The 16,611-nt window shown below is 34.1% G+C and overlaps 1 protein-coding gene across 2 annotated transcripts in view; it reads left to right on the top strand.

Moving 5' to 3' along the window:
- The window catches only part of LOC120539274 (glutamate receptor ionotropic, delta-1-like), a 1,446,518-nt gene that overhangs the window by 836,321 nt on the left and 593,586 nt on the right, over positions 1-16,611 (top strand). For both annotated transcript variants that reach the window (XM_039769204.1, XM_039769195.1), the window contains exon 4: positions 15,545-15,750. In XM_039769204.1, the coding sequence (XP_039625138.1) occupies positions 15,545-15,750 (206 nt within the window). The remainder of the gene's footprint in view (positions 1-15,544; positions 15,751-16,611) is intronic.

Genomic DNA, 16,611 nt, shown 5'->3' with positions numbered 1-16,611 from the left:
TACAATGTAATTTATGAACAAGGTTCATAAATTGGCAAAAGTGTACATTAACACTTTCACTTTCTCTGTTTTGGTTCAAAATAGGGTTGAAGATTTGCTTTCCAAAATAACCCCAACACGCTTGTTGAAGTAACAAAATAATACCATTTATTTATAGCAAAATGATAGCAGAAGATGGATATATGCAAATATACAGTATGTAGCCATACATAGACAAAAGACAATAACAAATGACACAAAAAAATATGAAAGCTTGGTTAACTTCTATAGGAAAAGGCATACAACTTATATTTTGATCTCTTGGCTTAGATAGATCCTTTTTTTTTTTTTTTTTTACAGGAAAAGGCACATAGCTTATGAATTCTAATTTTTCAATTCATGTATTCATGATGGATTAAGTTATTGCCTAGAGGTGGCGTTCATTTGCTCATCACGGCTAGCCTCTGCTCTGGCTCATCACCAACCCCATCCACACAGAGCTCTCTCTCTCCCCCTCTTATTCTGTGTACATAAGTTTATAACACAGTGCCAGCGTCCCTCACATAGTTATTTAGTTACATTTACACCAGTACCATAACACACTAGCTGACTTTGTCTTATAAATTAAATTACAATTAATAGTTCCCTGAATAAACGTAATTTGTAATTGTGGTTTGAAGTGAAAGATGCTTTGTTCCTTTCCTGGTTGTCTTTCTCCAGACACAAGGAAGAATTGTCAGTGTGCTTTATTTGCTCACGAGGTCACCTCTTTGCTTTTTGTTTTACCATCTGGTTTCGAGTGGTACTGCAGTTTCTTTTCAGGGGTTTTACACAGTGTTTTCTCTTATGCAGGCAAAGTTACACCTGCTAGGTCAGTTCAGTCATAAACCGTTATTAGTGATCCAAATGTGCGGTTTACATCCGGTCTGCTCATGCCCTTGCCTGTCCAAATGGCAACCTTGTACAAACTCCAATACAGATTAGTATTCCACCCTTCTAGTCCAGCACAGCTGAAGCAAAGGGAATATGCCAGCCCCTGATGTGGCCACACCATATTAACTATAAGTTCTGGTTATGGGCATCCGGGTTAAGGTGTAGTGGGGTGAGAGAAGATTAATTAGTTAGGGTGTTACAATTATAAACGTTTTTATAGGCAGGAAGAGTTCTTGTCATTAGCTTCTTGGCTGCATATAAGACCATCCTCTTGGTTAACCACTGGTGCAAAGTTCGGTCTTTCAAAGTTGCTCATCCGTCATTTATGGTGCTTTGTTTAGAACTTGAGTCCAATTTGAACCTTTGAGAGAGAGATCAGGCAAACTGAGACTTGTTAGCTTCCAATAAGAGTGTCTGGTAGCAGTTCACTAAGCCAGGACATGGGTTCCAGCCTGGCAAAATAGATAATGCCTGTCTGCCCTACAGTTATACACAGAAGTACAATTATGTTAAGTGGAGAAAAAGTAAATTGCATTAACTTTCATAAAGTAAGAACTGTTTTCCTGTACACTTTATATGACTGAAAAAGTACCCTACCTCCTGTGAACACATCCAGATTTCAACTTCTACCATCCATTCCAGAGACATGCAAGAGATCTGTCGATTTAAGAAAAGTAACAAATGGCTAATTTCCAGACTTGGCAGATTTCTGCATGACCTGAACATTATCTAAAATGTTTCTAGGGATCTAAGTTTGATTGCATAGAATTTTCTGATTCTTTGCCTGTCCACATGGTTTTAAGTGCAATTGTCCTTGCTTCAATCCACTTCTCAAACATGTACTATTTTGGGGACTAATTTGCTTGCTTTAAACATGAGTGTGTGCCCTACCAAGGGCTGGTTTCTGTCTTATACCCAAGGCCACCAAACTATAAAACCTGATTAAGCAGGATTAAGTGAATGGATAGATGGATGAATGAGCAAGTGTGCAATACAACATCATAAAAGAAACCAAGCATTCAAAATCCATTTACTTCATTTTTAATCAAAATGACTGTCACATTTAGAATATAGAGCCTCTAATGATAAACTGTATATATGTACAGTATGTACGTGCAGCATTTGTCGTGCTTTTAGTTTCAATCTGCCTATTTCACTTATGCATGTTTACATGCTTTAAACTGACATTAAGTCTTTAATGGTTAAGTTTGCCTGAATGTCAGAGCTTGGGTACACCAGACAACCAGTATATTCTAAATATGGTCTCTGGTTATAAAAACCACTTAAATATAAAATTATTGTCTAAAAAAATGTATTACAAATGAAAAACATCTGTGGAACTCCAATTTTGTTTGATGCAAACATTTGTACATGTTGACATATAATTACAAATTAACATTATGTGTTTATTTACATTTCATGAACTGCATGCAGTTAAAATGGCTATTTTTATAGCAATGACTATTGCAATGACCTATGCTAACAAGAGTTATTATTAGCTCTTAACTGCATCCAATTAGAGTAACATTGTAATTAGGTATAAATGAATAAATTCATGCAAACTTGAAATCCAGAGTAAATGTAAGCATACAGCAAAAGCAAAGAAGGTATGCAAAAGTGAGACTAAAAGATGTCTTATTTAAATGAGTTGCATTGTAACTTTTGTATCCTACTCTGCATTTTGCATTTTTTCCAAGTACAAAAGTGTAAAATGGATTTGGCCTACTTGAATAAGATGGCTTAGAGAGATCTTGTAATTCTATCTAAACATTGTTGCTCAATGTGCCAGTCTCAAAACCACTGTATTAAAACTGCCTAAAACTGATTACAGTAAGGTGATTACCAACTTTAAGGGTGGTTTACTTTGTTTTCTTATAATCATTATACTTTCTAATCACATTTTGCCTTTCAGAGTAATAGTTGTATTAATCTTGGCATCTGTGTGAGCAAAGTAGAATTCATAGCAGAGTGGATACTTTTTGGGATTTAAGACACACATGCCTTAAAGCCACTGCCAGAAAGAAAATATGCAGCAAAAATGAACAAGCTTTGATGGGATAGTAGAACCTCCTGTCTAACATTTCCAAAGCAATACTGATTATTTTGCGGATAAATTTAACTGACTGACTTGCTGGAACAAATGATGGAGTGCTTTTACTGGATCTAATATACCGATGATTGAGTTTTCACAAATCATACTAATAACTGTGTTCCACTCTAATAGAGAGAATAATACATTTCTCCATTTGTAAAATATGAAGAAACCAGAAAAAGTAAGTCAGTTGTTGTATATTTAATACATAGCTTAGTTACGGTGCCCTATAAATATGCAAACATATTACAATGTATGGTTCTCATCAGATTTTTGACAGTGATGATGATTGTGGGATAATGCTTAGAATAAGCTGCCACTTCTTTAGGTTCAATCTATTAAAGTATTTTTACACAGTATAATGTTTGAGCAATAATTTAAGAAACTATATTTTTCCCTCTGCCGTTTATAAATGACAATGTCTGCCTTGCTATAGCAGTTCCATTAAGTGAATACAAATTCTTTGCAATGACTTCTTCTGTAATGGATTTTGCACTTCATTTTTTTCTCAAGGGCTCAGATTACATCTCTCTTGAACATAACAATTGAAAATAAATATACTTATCATTTTCACCCAATTACTTAACAATAGATCTGCTATTTAAAATATAATAATCAATACTTAAAATGCGTAATGCTATCTGAGTGAAAAGGCTTGAAAGCATTACTTAAGTAAAAAAAAAAAAAGGCAAAAATCAAGACTTAGATAGTAGGGTCTTCAATTTAAAGATTTTGCCGCTGCATTTCTTTAGCTTTGTTCGTCAGTCTTTGATTTACAGAGTAAATGTCAAGGTGAAAGCAAATAAGAGATAAAAATAGCTTTCAGTTCTTATCTGAATAATATTCATTTTTATTCTACACATCTTATCTAATTCAACACCTAAACAGTCACATTATTATTAAAGCATAATAAATAAGAATAAGAATTTAGATGAACATAAGATACAAGTGAGTGACACAGTGTAGTGTTTTACGGTGAGTGCAGAGATTACAAACTAGCCTAGCCTACTTCAAATATTGATTCATTGGGTTACTAATCATTTTCATTTTTACTTGACCTTCAGTTACTATGAATGGGTATACAAGTAAATACAGTACACTATATAATACTCTAAACTAACAGAAGTATGATAATATAAAGTCCTTTGGAATACCACTGAAAGCAGATATTGCCAACAAGAAGTACCATTACAACAAACATCAATGTCATTACTTCTTTGTGGTGAGACAATTATCATTTTCTACATTTCAACCAATATCAGTAGTGTTACAATTTTATGTAAGGCTGTTTAACAGCATTAACTTGTATTGTACATCCTATAGTGAAATATTTTATTCATTCATCCGTTTTCATAGGTACTTAAGGAAGTACAGGAATTGCAGGCAACCTGGTATTATAAAGAATGTACTCTGATAGCAATAAGGAATATTAGGATAATGCTTCTTGTCAAGAAGCTATCAATATACTGTACTATCACTGTAATGCCATTTTATACAGACAAGTGAAAAGCATTATTGGGAAATGGAACTCCAATTATAATACAAGGAGAATGATCTTTACCTTCATTTAAATTTTTTATATCAGGAAAAAGAAATGTATTAAAATATTTGCTGGTTTAATTTGGTGCAACATCCTTACTTTGTTCATCACCCTTTCTCGTTCTCGTTCTCCGGGCAATGCAGAGAAACAAATAAAAATTAAAGTGAAATGTTTGGTTATGTTGTAAAAGTTGTTGAGTTCAAATTAAACAATGTTAACATGACCACAGTTTAATGGGCTACTGAGACTGCATCTGGAGCACTGTGTACAGTTCTGGAAATCACGCAACTCTTCAGAAATTATCATTTTGATTCAAAAACGATCCTCTCATAGCTACTAAGATAAATTGAGGTGCTACATAATTTTTGTGAAGAAACCATATGAAACTATGATAACTCTGGTTTGTATATGTGCGCTGAATTTGGATGATAAAGAACACATAGTTAAAAGATTTTGCATTAATTTCCAATATGAGTTCCTCTAGGTTCATAATCAAACACCAATTTAGAGCTTTCATCAATGGCTGCGACAGCAAAATCTAAAACTGCTGAAATAATTTCACATTTCACTAAGAATCATAACATCTAAGACTTAGAGAGATGTCGCTACATATATTAAAAATCCAATTCTTTCACCAGAAAATAACTTTTCATGAAATATCTCTTTTTTTTAATTGGTAATAATTTTCTGCCTTCATTAAATCTTCTAAATACAATACTACTGTCCCAGACCAATTGTCCTGCCCTGCAAAAATCATCAAAGCAAACTGTACAAAAAAAAAAAAAATTGAAGTGATAGTTATTTTGCTTTGATTTAGCAAGATAAATCTGCCAATGGGGTAAGCAAAATTTACTTGACAAAATTTCCTAAAATAAGATAGATAAACATAGATTTGCTCATAAACGGTCAATAAATCTTACAATACAGGAAACAAAATTTAATGACTTAATATAAAACCTTTCACTTGTTTAGGTTAATTTTTTTGATGTGTATTATTTTGGAAGATAAATCATAATACAGCCATTAGTGAATAAATCCACACTAACATACTAAAAATTAACATCTGAAGATGTTATTAATTTCTGCACAAATTGATACTTGCTTAAGACCAACCCATTCTCTGAGATATATATAGTATTCTTGTTGCACATCTGAGGGGACTAATCATTTCATTGGTTTCCTATCAAAAACTAGAACTGACGTTTTCAAAGCAAATCAAGAATTTGCATATTCACTTAATGATATGCTACAAAAAAGGGTGTCATTACAAAGACAATTTACACTTTTTCACCTCATTCTTTTTATGAGTATGGAGTAAAGGCTAATAAGATTTTAGCTTAACAAACACATAAAAAGAAGTCTGGAATGCAGTGTAGAAGAACTGGACAACCCACTGAAGCTCACTGAAGTCCAAAATGCTAATACATTTTTGTAGAGTACACCAGAGGTTATCGTTTGGAATTTTATAAAAAGCTTTCTGTTAAATTAATTTTGCCTATTGTTGAGCAAGTTAGAGAAGAGGAATATCTTATTAAAAATCACTGTCTTTCCAAAGAAGAATAAAGACTCTTTAAAAGTGTGTATTGTACAGACCAATCTCACTTTTAAATAATGATATTAAAGTACTGGTGGAATATTTAACTCAAACAACAGAGGATGTGCACCCTACCATAATATAAAAAAAATGTTAAATATAGACATCTTTTGTCTAACCAACAATGAATAATGTAGTATTTACCCTTAAAGAATCAAATCTTCCAGATATCCAATTATCTCTGGGTACAGAAAATGCTTTTGATAGAGTAAAATTGGGATATCTCATTACCAGACTATGCAAATATGGTTTGTAGTATTTCAGTCATGGTTCCTTTTTTTGGTATAAACACTATAAACTATAATGTCCAATACTGACCATGTTTTTTTGCAATTGCTATTGATTTCCTGGTCATTTGTATTTGGCAGCAAAGAATAATGTAGTGATAAGGAATTTAATTGATCAAAGTGTATCTTTCTTTGTCCTCATGACATGGTTCTTTTCTCCACAGAGTTAATTCATTTCAATTGGGATCATTCCCAATTACTTTAATATATTGGGTACATTTTGCAGGATCTATTCAAAGTTAATTCTACTAAGAGCAAATGTTTCCTTTTTCACTGCTTCTTGCATACCACTCTAAATTAAATCTTGTTTTGTTGATTATCTTAGAACAGTTCAGATATCTAGTAGTTTCAGTCACAAGGGAATTTAAAGGAATTAAATTTGATAGATCTTTAATATGATAGAAATCTTTAGACAGGATATTAACAGGTTGTCATCTCTTCATTTTTTAGGAACTTTCTTATCCTTGGAAATTAATTTGGTTCAAAATCCTCTCTATATATGTTGTGCTGCACAGTGTTCATCGTTAGCTATACCAGAACCTAACAACTTATTTCCAAATTACACACTGGAAGTAACTCCAGGGAGGGGCTAAAGGCCACCTCTTTACAGTAACCTGTTCAGTCTTGATTTCGGAGATGAACCAGCAGGAAGGGCTGGGTGGAGGAGAATACAGGATTGTATGTGTGTGGGATAGAAGAATTAGACACATCATCCCACCTACAAAATAAGAATTAACTTCCAGAGAGGCTATAGTGTTTTTTCTTTTGTTTATCATGGCTCTTTCTCTTCCCTCTTTATTTTTTCTGTCCTTGTTTGCTCCTAGTTTTGTATTAAACATTCCATTTTGTATAATTCGGTTTCTTTTGCATTATTCAGAGTTGGCAGAGCTGCTATAAATGCGTTCTAGCCCATTATAATACATTGTAAAGTTTAAAACACAAGAATTGAAGGTTAAGTGTGAGATGTCAACAGATGTCTTTTAAGAATGATGTCTATTAATTTTATGGTTGCGCTACTGCAATATTTGCCATCTTTACAATTGATTGAATTATCCCTTCTTATTAAATTCATGCTTCTTCAAATACTTCATCAGAATGTTTTTTTGCATTGGTAAATTATTATTGCCAAGAAAATATTTTCACCAATAAGGAGACCTTCCCAATGGTTGTTTATCTCAAGAAATCTGCTCATATTTACAGGAGTTGTGAGCTGAATACATTCATTTGAAATTAAATAATTAACACTGGTGCCAGAAACTAATTAATGAAAATAATCTTTGACTCCATTTTGCAAACTTGATGAGTTGTGATTCTTAAAGATTCTATATTGTCTTTGACCATTTTGACCAAATGCTTTTATGTTTTAATGATTATTCAGTTTTCTTCCTAGGTCATTCTATTACAGAGGAAAAACAAAGGAATGATCTTGTGTTTTAGAGTATTTTAGACTCTCAGGCAATAAATAATGCTGCAAAGTAAAATCCCAGAGACTTAGGTTAATTTCCTGGCCAGCTCTCTTATATGTGGTTTGTGTGTACATTCTTTCTGATTTTATAACAGACATATGTTTCACTAAGCAAGTTTACATGTCTTCTTACATAGAATTATTGCACCAATCTTGATGGTTCTTAATTGCTAGAAAGAGAAAAACTTGTAGCTGTATGTGTGTTTGAAATTAATTTTTTAGAAGAATTATTTGGTTAGGTTTCTGAAAATACATGTGTGTTTTAACATAGCTATAGCCACGTAGTGTTGCTTTTAATAAAAAAAAAAATCATACTAAAACTACAGAGCACTAAAAGACCAAAGAAATAAAGTCTTTATAGTATGTCAGTCTATTGATAAGCATTGTTAAATTTTACCAACAGCACATCTGATTAAAATAAATAAGGCAGTGATAAACCAACCTGATGTGCTACTGATACAATTTAACAAATTAAATGGGTGTACTGGATAGTAACCACAAATACTGCATCTCCTTAAGGAGAGGTTTGGGAATGGCTAAGCTAACGCAACTTGACAGACATAAACTTATACTCAGTAAAAAAAAACAAAAAAAAAACAGAAAACAGAATTTCAAGATATGATTTCCAAGCTGTCATGAAGAAACTGGGTAAGCTGAAGGCACAAAATATGGCAGAAGACCATACAAGCTATCTGATAAACAGGATCCTTAAGTAATAGGAGGACATCAAGAGACATCCATGTTCAACATCTGACAGAGTTGTCTGGCACCAAAGTACACCAAAGTACATATTTCAACCATGTGAAAAAGTCTTAAAAGAAATGATCTTGTAAGGTGAATAGCAACTAAGAAAGTATTCTTATGAAAAGGCAACAAGATTTAAATATTTCAGTATGCAAAAGACCATAAACAACCTATAACAGCAACTCTTGAGGAGCAATAAAAGTAAATTTTATTTTTTTTGTTCACAAAGATGCCAGCATAGAGGTGTTGAGGTAGTGCGAAGTGTATTAATACAATGTGGAGGACTGTGGTGTCTTTGTCATAGTCTGTTTCATTTCAAAGAAAACTTTGGATGATCTGGTCAAAATCAATGGAATGATGACTGTTCAGAAATGTAAACAGATTTAGATTCATCACGCTGTACCTTTGGGAAAATTATTTATTGGCACAAACATTGTCTTTCTGCAAAACAAAAGTTCCAAACATGATGAAAACACAATAAAACACAAAAAAGAGCTAATTGAAGCAGATGGAATGCTAGTAGTAGAAGGCTGGCCAGCAGAAAGCCCCAACCTCAAAGAAATTCAAAACCACTTGGACAAGGAATATAACACAAAACATCAGGGTCCATATCAATGAGAGGTTGGACTGGTCTCATAACACAAGAACTATGTTAAAAAGTGCAGAGCTGGCTGTTTTTCCTTAGGAGACTGCATTCCTCTATAACCCTGTGATGGCCAGTGCGATTGTGTACACTGTAGTGTGCTGGGCTGGTAATATCACTTCAAGAGAGGCCCACCAAATTAACAAGCTGAAACAGAAATAGAGAAGGCTTAATTATAGGATGCACTCTGGACTCCCTGGATGTAGTAGCAAAGGAGAGAATTTTAAACAAATCTAAATGCTGTTATGAACAATGCTGCACATCCTCTATCACAATAACACATACTTTCAATCAACAAACTATTCAGCAGAAATGTTTCAAGAAATGCTGCTTGGGCTCCTTTATACCAACCACAATATGTATGCATAAAGCATCACTGTAACTGTGACTGCCAAATCAGAAGTTTTCTTTCTTTTTAAATATTCTTCTTTTTAGTCATTCTGATGTGTGTTAAGACAATACTGCGTATGTATGTATCTATGTATGAATGTATCTACTGTATCAATGTATCCATGTATTTATTTATTTAAAGAGCTTCTGTAAAAAAGCCATCTATCTATCTATCTATCTATCTATCTATCTATCTATCTATCTATCTATCTATCTATCTATCTATCTATCTATCTATCTGTATCTTCAAAAAATGCACAGCAGTATACCAAGGCAAACTGTATTCCTAAAGGAGACTTGTTTTATAGATACCAAATACTGACTTGTTTTGAAAGATACAATCCATTCTTGTTACTTTCTATTGTATTAATGTTTATTTATCTAGAAAGTTATGCAGTGTTATCACTGGTAAATAAAAGATTAAATTAGATTAGATTAAGTAAACCATTTTTAATCCCTTGGGGAAATTCAAGTTCATACTGCAGCAGAAACATAAAAAACAATAATGCAGACTCACAGGACAGGTAATACATCTAATCAATACATCAACCAATCAATCAATCTATCAATCAGTAAATAAATGGATAAATAACTAGCAAAAAACTTAACGAGTACATGAAGTGGAAACATTCAATTGCCTCATAGCAGTGGGCAGAAAAGACGAAACAGAGGTGTTTCTTAGCATACCAGGGTGGAATGAGCCTGTGGCTAAAATTGCTCCAAGGGGGCATATAGCTTGATAAATATTTTGTATGTCTTTATTTGTAACTTAGGAAAAGCAATGTAACATTAGTGTTACATTATTGATAATAACAGCAATGCTTTGATGGGATTGCTGGGATTGGCTCCAGCAGACCTTGTGACCCTGTAGTTAGGATATAGCAGGTTGAATAATGGATGGATGGGTTCTTAACCTCACAATCTATCTCTTACTAACATCTGATGAAGGAGCTTCTCTCTCTCCTACCAAACTGATGAACTGAAAGGACAATACAATGGAGAGGACAGCTCGGCAGCCACATTGAAACAGGCATGCTGCCTGTTCTGAAGAAAGCTCAGCACAAATGATGCCTTAACTAGAGACATTAAGTAACAAACAAGTCTGTGTGGCACCTGATGCTACACATCACCATTTAATCAGGTTGTATGGTTGGCAATATTCAAATGTACTTTGCATATTGTTATTATTTATGAATATTATCAATAATACATTGTTTAAATTGTAACTTAACTCCTGCTTGTCTTTTACTACACCTAATTGCCTGAGATTATAGATGTACGAGGGAAGGTGGAGAAAGTTTATATACTATAATACCTTATAAATAGTGGTAAGTCTGGGAGACTTCTGACAAAGGCTACTTATTAATAATACAAAAGGGGAAAGTAAAGCAATATATTTCTCTACCAAGACAAAACAGGGTACCTCCTAGATGGAATGGAAGGGATTTTTCATGATGGCGTCCAATTTTGCCACCATCCTCATTTCCACAACAGCTTCCAATGTGTCCAAGGATTTGCCCTGTGAAGGAGCAGGCTTTCTTAATAAATTTGTTCAGGCATTGCTGTTCTTTTGTGCTCAAGTTGCTTCCCCAGGAGACTGCAGTGTGGAACGCCACGCTGGCCACTATGGACTGGTAGAACATTAACAGCCTATATAACTTGCTTTCAAAGTAGTTTTCATTTGTAGTCTAAGGCTTTTGCACAGTATAGTAGGGTAATAGATCTATATATATTTCTTTCAAGATTAATTTGAGAATGATATGAAGTATTGTCTTTTTGAAGATTCTATTTTGTAATCCCTTACCATTTATATTACAACCCAGAATCAGAAAAAGTTGGGGCGGCATGGAAAATGAAAAAAAAAATTGGTGATTCATAAATTTACTTTGACTTTCATTTTATTGCAGGCAGTATGAACCCAATATATTTAATGTTTGGTCTGGTGAACTTCATTTCAATTGTTAATATACATCCATTCCTGCATTTTAGACCTTTAACACATTGCAAAAAAAGTTGGGACAGGGGAAAATTTGGGCCAGTAATGAAGTAAAATAATGAAATAATGATGAGATTTCAAACAGGTGATTGTAATCTTGATTTGGTGCAAAAGCAGTAACCACAAAAGGCTGTCTTTGAGGAGCAAAGATGGGCAGAGGATCCCAAGTTGTTCAACAAATACATAAGAAAATCATTTAAATGTTTAAAAACTATGTTCCTCAAAGAAATATTGGAAGGGATTTGAATATTTCTCCCTCTACACTGCATAATATCATTAGACAATTCAAGGAATCTGAAGGAATTTCAGTGCATAAAGGGCAAGTGCACAAGCCCAAGCTCAACACCCGTGATCTCTGATCCCTCAGATGGCTCTGCATTAAATACCGTCACTCATCAATAGCTGATACAGTATAACCTCATGGGCAAGGATTACTTTGGCAAAGCTTTGCCAAGCCTACAATACAGAATTGCATTCACAAATGCTGCTTAAAACCTTACTGTGCAAAAAAGAAGCCTTAAGTTAAACATTTCCAAAAGCGGCATCAAATTCTCTGGACTCAGAAGCATCTGGGATGGCCATCATACAGTGGAAACATGTATTGGGGTCAGAGGAATCAGTATTCCAGATTTGTTTTTGATGAAATTGTGCTCTGGGCCAAAGACGAAAACAACATTTATTTATATAGCACGTTTTCATACAAATGATGTAGCTCAAAGTGCTTTACAAGATGAAGAAAGAAACAGGAAAAAATGTAAAAATTAGGCAATACTAATTAACAAAGAATATAGTAAGGTCCAATGGCCAGGAAGGACAGAAAAAAACAAACAAACAAAAAAAAAACTCCAGAGGGCTGGAAAAAAAAACCTAAATCTGCAGGGATTCCAAGGCCATGAGATCGCCCAGCCCCCACTGGGCATTCTACCTAACATAAAAGATCTAAATCAGTCCTCATGGTTTTCAGGCTTTACATGAAAAAATTAGACAATGATGGTTATATGGACCTCTGGCCTTCAATCCATCAATGCAGGGACTGCATGGTGCTTTGATCAGGTGGTGGCGGTGCCACCACAGACACCAGATAAAGAACAGTAGGGAAAGTAAATGTTAGTACGAATTGTGGAGCCATGATAAAAAAATGATAATTAAATGCATATACAGAATGTCAAGGTTACACTAAAGTAAAGCTATGAGAAAGCCATTTTAAAGTAATGGGTTTCTAGCATTTTTTTAAAGTGCTCCACCGTATTAGCCTGGCAAATTTCTATTGGTAAGCTATTCCAGATTTTTGGTGTATAACAGCGGAAGGCTGCCTCACTTCTTCTTTTAAAAAGAACCATTTAGACTATTATCAGTAACAAATTCAAAGGCCAGAGTCAGTCATGGTATGGGTTTGTGCCAGTGTCCTTGGCAAAGGCCTACAGTTCTGTAATGGCAGCATTAATGCAAAAAATTACATTGAGATTTTGGAGCAACATATGGTGCTTTCAAAACGTGATCTTTTTCAGGGACATCCATGCATTTTTCAACAAAACAATGCAATACCACATTCTGTACACATTACAAAAAGATGGTTTGCGGACAAAAGAAGGTATGGGTTCTAGACTGGCTTGCCGGCAGCCCTGAACTGTCCCCAACAGAGAATGTGTGGAGAATTTCTAAACAAAAAATGCGACAATGACACCCCTGTATTGTTGCACACCTTAAGACGTGTTTGCAGGAAGAATGGGACAAAATAACACCTGGAACGCTTCATCACTTGCTATCTTCAGTGCCAAAACATGTTTTAAATACTGTCAGAAGGAATGGCAACATTACAAAGTGGTGAATGCTTTACCATCCCAAACATTTTTTGGAATGCAGAAAAGGATATATATTAACAAATGAAAAGTAGTTGACCAGGCAAAAATAAGAAATATCTTGGGTTCATACTGCAATGAAACCAGGGCCGCTGCTGGCCAAATGGGTGCCCTAAGCAGAAATTTACTTTTGTGCCCTCTCCCCCAAATATTACGGAAGTAAAAATAAAATAATAAAAAAAACACCTACTATAGGGGCCAAAATAGAACTTTATTCAATTAAAAGTAAATACATGAGGGCGCGCGCGTCATCACGTGTGCTTAGCCTACTCTGCGTTCACAGTAAAATGCAATATATACGTTTATATTTTTGTTTATTTGTATATGTATATTATTAATATTAATCTATTATTATAATATATAAAAATAATTTTTTTTGAGCAGCTGGGATGGTTCCCCCCTGGGAGTTGGTGCCCTATGCAGACTGCGTACTCTGCGTATAGGGAGCGGCGGTACTGAATGAAACAAAAGTCAAACTAGATTTAAGAATCAAGTATGCACTGTAAAAAACCTCACACTGTTCCTCTCCATTCAAACTAGTGTGGTGCTGAGGTGTCACCCGTTGCATGGCTCTTTAGTATGAAATAATGCAAAATGTAACCACATATTTAATTGCATCCGCTGCAGCCCTCCTCCTGTTCCTTCAGTGTTATGTTCAAATCTTCTCCAAAAACACTTTTTCTCTGCCATTTTAAGGTAAACTAGATTATTTTATGATTAACTCTTCAGTGCCAACCTTACTGATCCAGACTGAACAGTATGACATCATGTCTCACTTCTGCAGCCTTCAGGCATAAGTATCAGTAATACTTGTCTTGTAGAGATCAGTTATCACCCTATTTACAATATTTATTTTGTGTTTCAAACATTTCTTTTTTAGTAAACCTTTTATAATTAATCAATTTAGAAAGGTTCAGATACTAATGATAGTAAACAAATGCCAAAATATCTTACTTTTATAATGGGACAACATTTGTTATAACTTATAAAATAAAAATAGTGTATTGTGAGATTTAAAATTACAAATTTTCTGTCCATTCTTATGACTGTTGTTTTATACCCTTTCCATCCAATAGTTCTCTTCTCTGCTTTGATTGCTTTTGTATTACAAAACTCCTTTGAATCTTTCAAAAAATTTGAATGACAAGTGTAAATTGATCTGAATTAAACCTGCCAGAAACAAATTAAGGACACAATGAATCACAATGTATGACAAAGAGATAACCTACTGTGTAATTTGAACTTTGCCTCCCAAAAAACAAGTAGTTATTGACCATGACTCATGTTACTATATGTGATTTAAAAATGGACTCTCATTCAGATTTAAAGTAAACAAAAATAGAAAACCTTGTTGTGCAGCCCACATTACTAGTATTAGAGTGAGGATTATCTATGATCCTACAATGTTACGTATAATATTGATTTATACATTTAAGTAAGCTTAAAAATCTTCCATGATCCTCATTAATCCTGAGACGAATCAACTAAAATCCAGTAACAGTATTCTTTCAGTGGTTTGTGTATTTGGTATTTAGAGTATTAGATTAAATTTTAGAAATTTTAGTTTGGTAAAATGATTATTACTATTCCTACACTACGAAGTACGGTATATTGGAATAATTGCTGGCACCTATGTAACTGGCTCTTTTGGGCCTAGAAACCAGGTCATGCATGGCCTTTTTAATCAGAAGCCAGAGGAGCTAGTGGTCTGCCCTGCAGCTGGTGAGTCATCCTGCTAATATGTGCTTGACTCGAGAAAGGTATTGTGTGCTGAGCTGTTACCCAAGCTACCAAAAGAGAAGGTAGAAAGTCTTCAGAGTGTACGTAACCCATATTCTCTGTAATCAACTGCACAGCCAATAAGAATATCTCCTTATGCTGACCTAATTTTGTAAAGGTTTTCCTCTATGTTTTCAAAAGATTTTTAAATAAACTCCAAAAGTAATAAAAGTGCACTTCTTAATAATGTAAATTCAGTTTTTGTCTGGTACACTTCTAACATATGACTCTGTTCTCTTGCAGATATCCGAGGGCTGCAGAGCTTTTTAGATCAGGCTTCTCGTCTTGGTCTTGATGTGTCATTGCAGCGTGTGGATAGGAATATTAGTCGTGTCTTCACCAACCTTTTCAGCACAATGAGAACAGAAGAGTTAAATAGATACAGAGACACACTGCGGCGTGCTATACTTTTGCTGAGCCCCAAGGGAGCGCAAGCATTCATCCATGAGGTACATTTCCTACGTTTGCTTTATTCTGTTTTGTAGATTTTGTTAATCATGCACGATCATTAGAGCAGAATTTGAATTTCTATGGATTAACGTTACAATTTATTTGGAGCTACAGTCTAAAATTAATTTAAAGTGCAAAGAAATGCCAAAAACATTTGGAAATAAATAGTGCTTGTGACTTGGTATTGTTTGAATTGTTTGTATACATTAAAGTAGTTCTAAAAATAGTTTCAGCTGGAGTTAAATAAATTATTATTGCATTGCTGGTTGAATATTTTCTTGAATTATGGTCCACTGAATAAAAATAATGTCATTCAGTTTCTCTTGGATAAAAATAATAGATTGCTGGTATAATTACCTGTACACTGCAATTATGATTTTCTACTTCAGAAATTAAAATATATAATGTTTTTGTCATTCTCTATTCAAAATTGTAAATCTATGTCCTAAACATAACAAACCTTGCAAGATGAAAATGTTGTTTAGACATCTGCTCTATTTGTCTGAACGTTATTATCGGGCTCTTATTGAATTCAGAATATTAAAAAAGTTGTTTTATACAAACTTAGGTTATTTTTAAAAAGTCCATCTATTATAATGGCCAATACAGTTGGACAATAGTTAGTTCTGCTGCCTCATGGATGCAGCAGCCTGAAATTTCATTACTATATTATCGTCTGTGTAGAGTTTACACGTTACGCATTCTTCCCATATGTACAGTTCATGGGTTCTCCTCTGTATCCTGTGATTTTCCTCCTATATCCCAAAGATGTGAGTGTTAGTTTAACATGTGTTTCCAAATTGGCCTTGTAAGAGTATGAGTTTGTGTGTATAGTATGTATGGGAACTGGCCCTGCAATA

Source organism: Polypterus senegalus, chromosome 1, assembly GCF_016835505.1.
Source record: "Polypterus senegalus isolate Bchr_013 chromosome 1, ASM1683550v1, whole genome shotgun sequence".
NCBI classification, from domain to species: Eukaryota; Metazoa; Chordata; class Cladistia; order Polypteriformes; family Polypteridae; genus Polypterus; species Polypterus senegalus.
The sequence above is the reverse complement of the archived record's forward strand: the minus strand, read 5'-3'. Positions and strand labels throughout refer to the sequence as shown.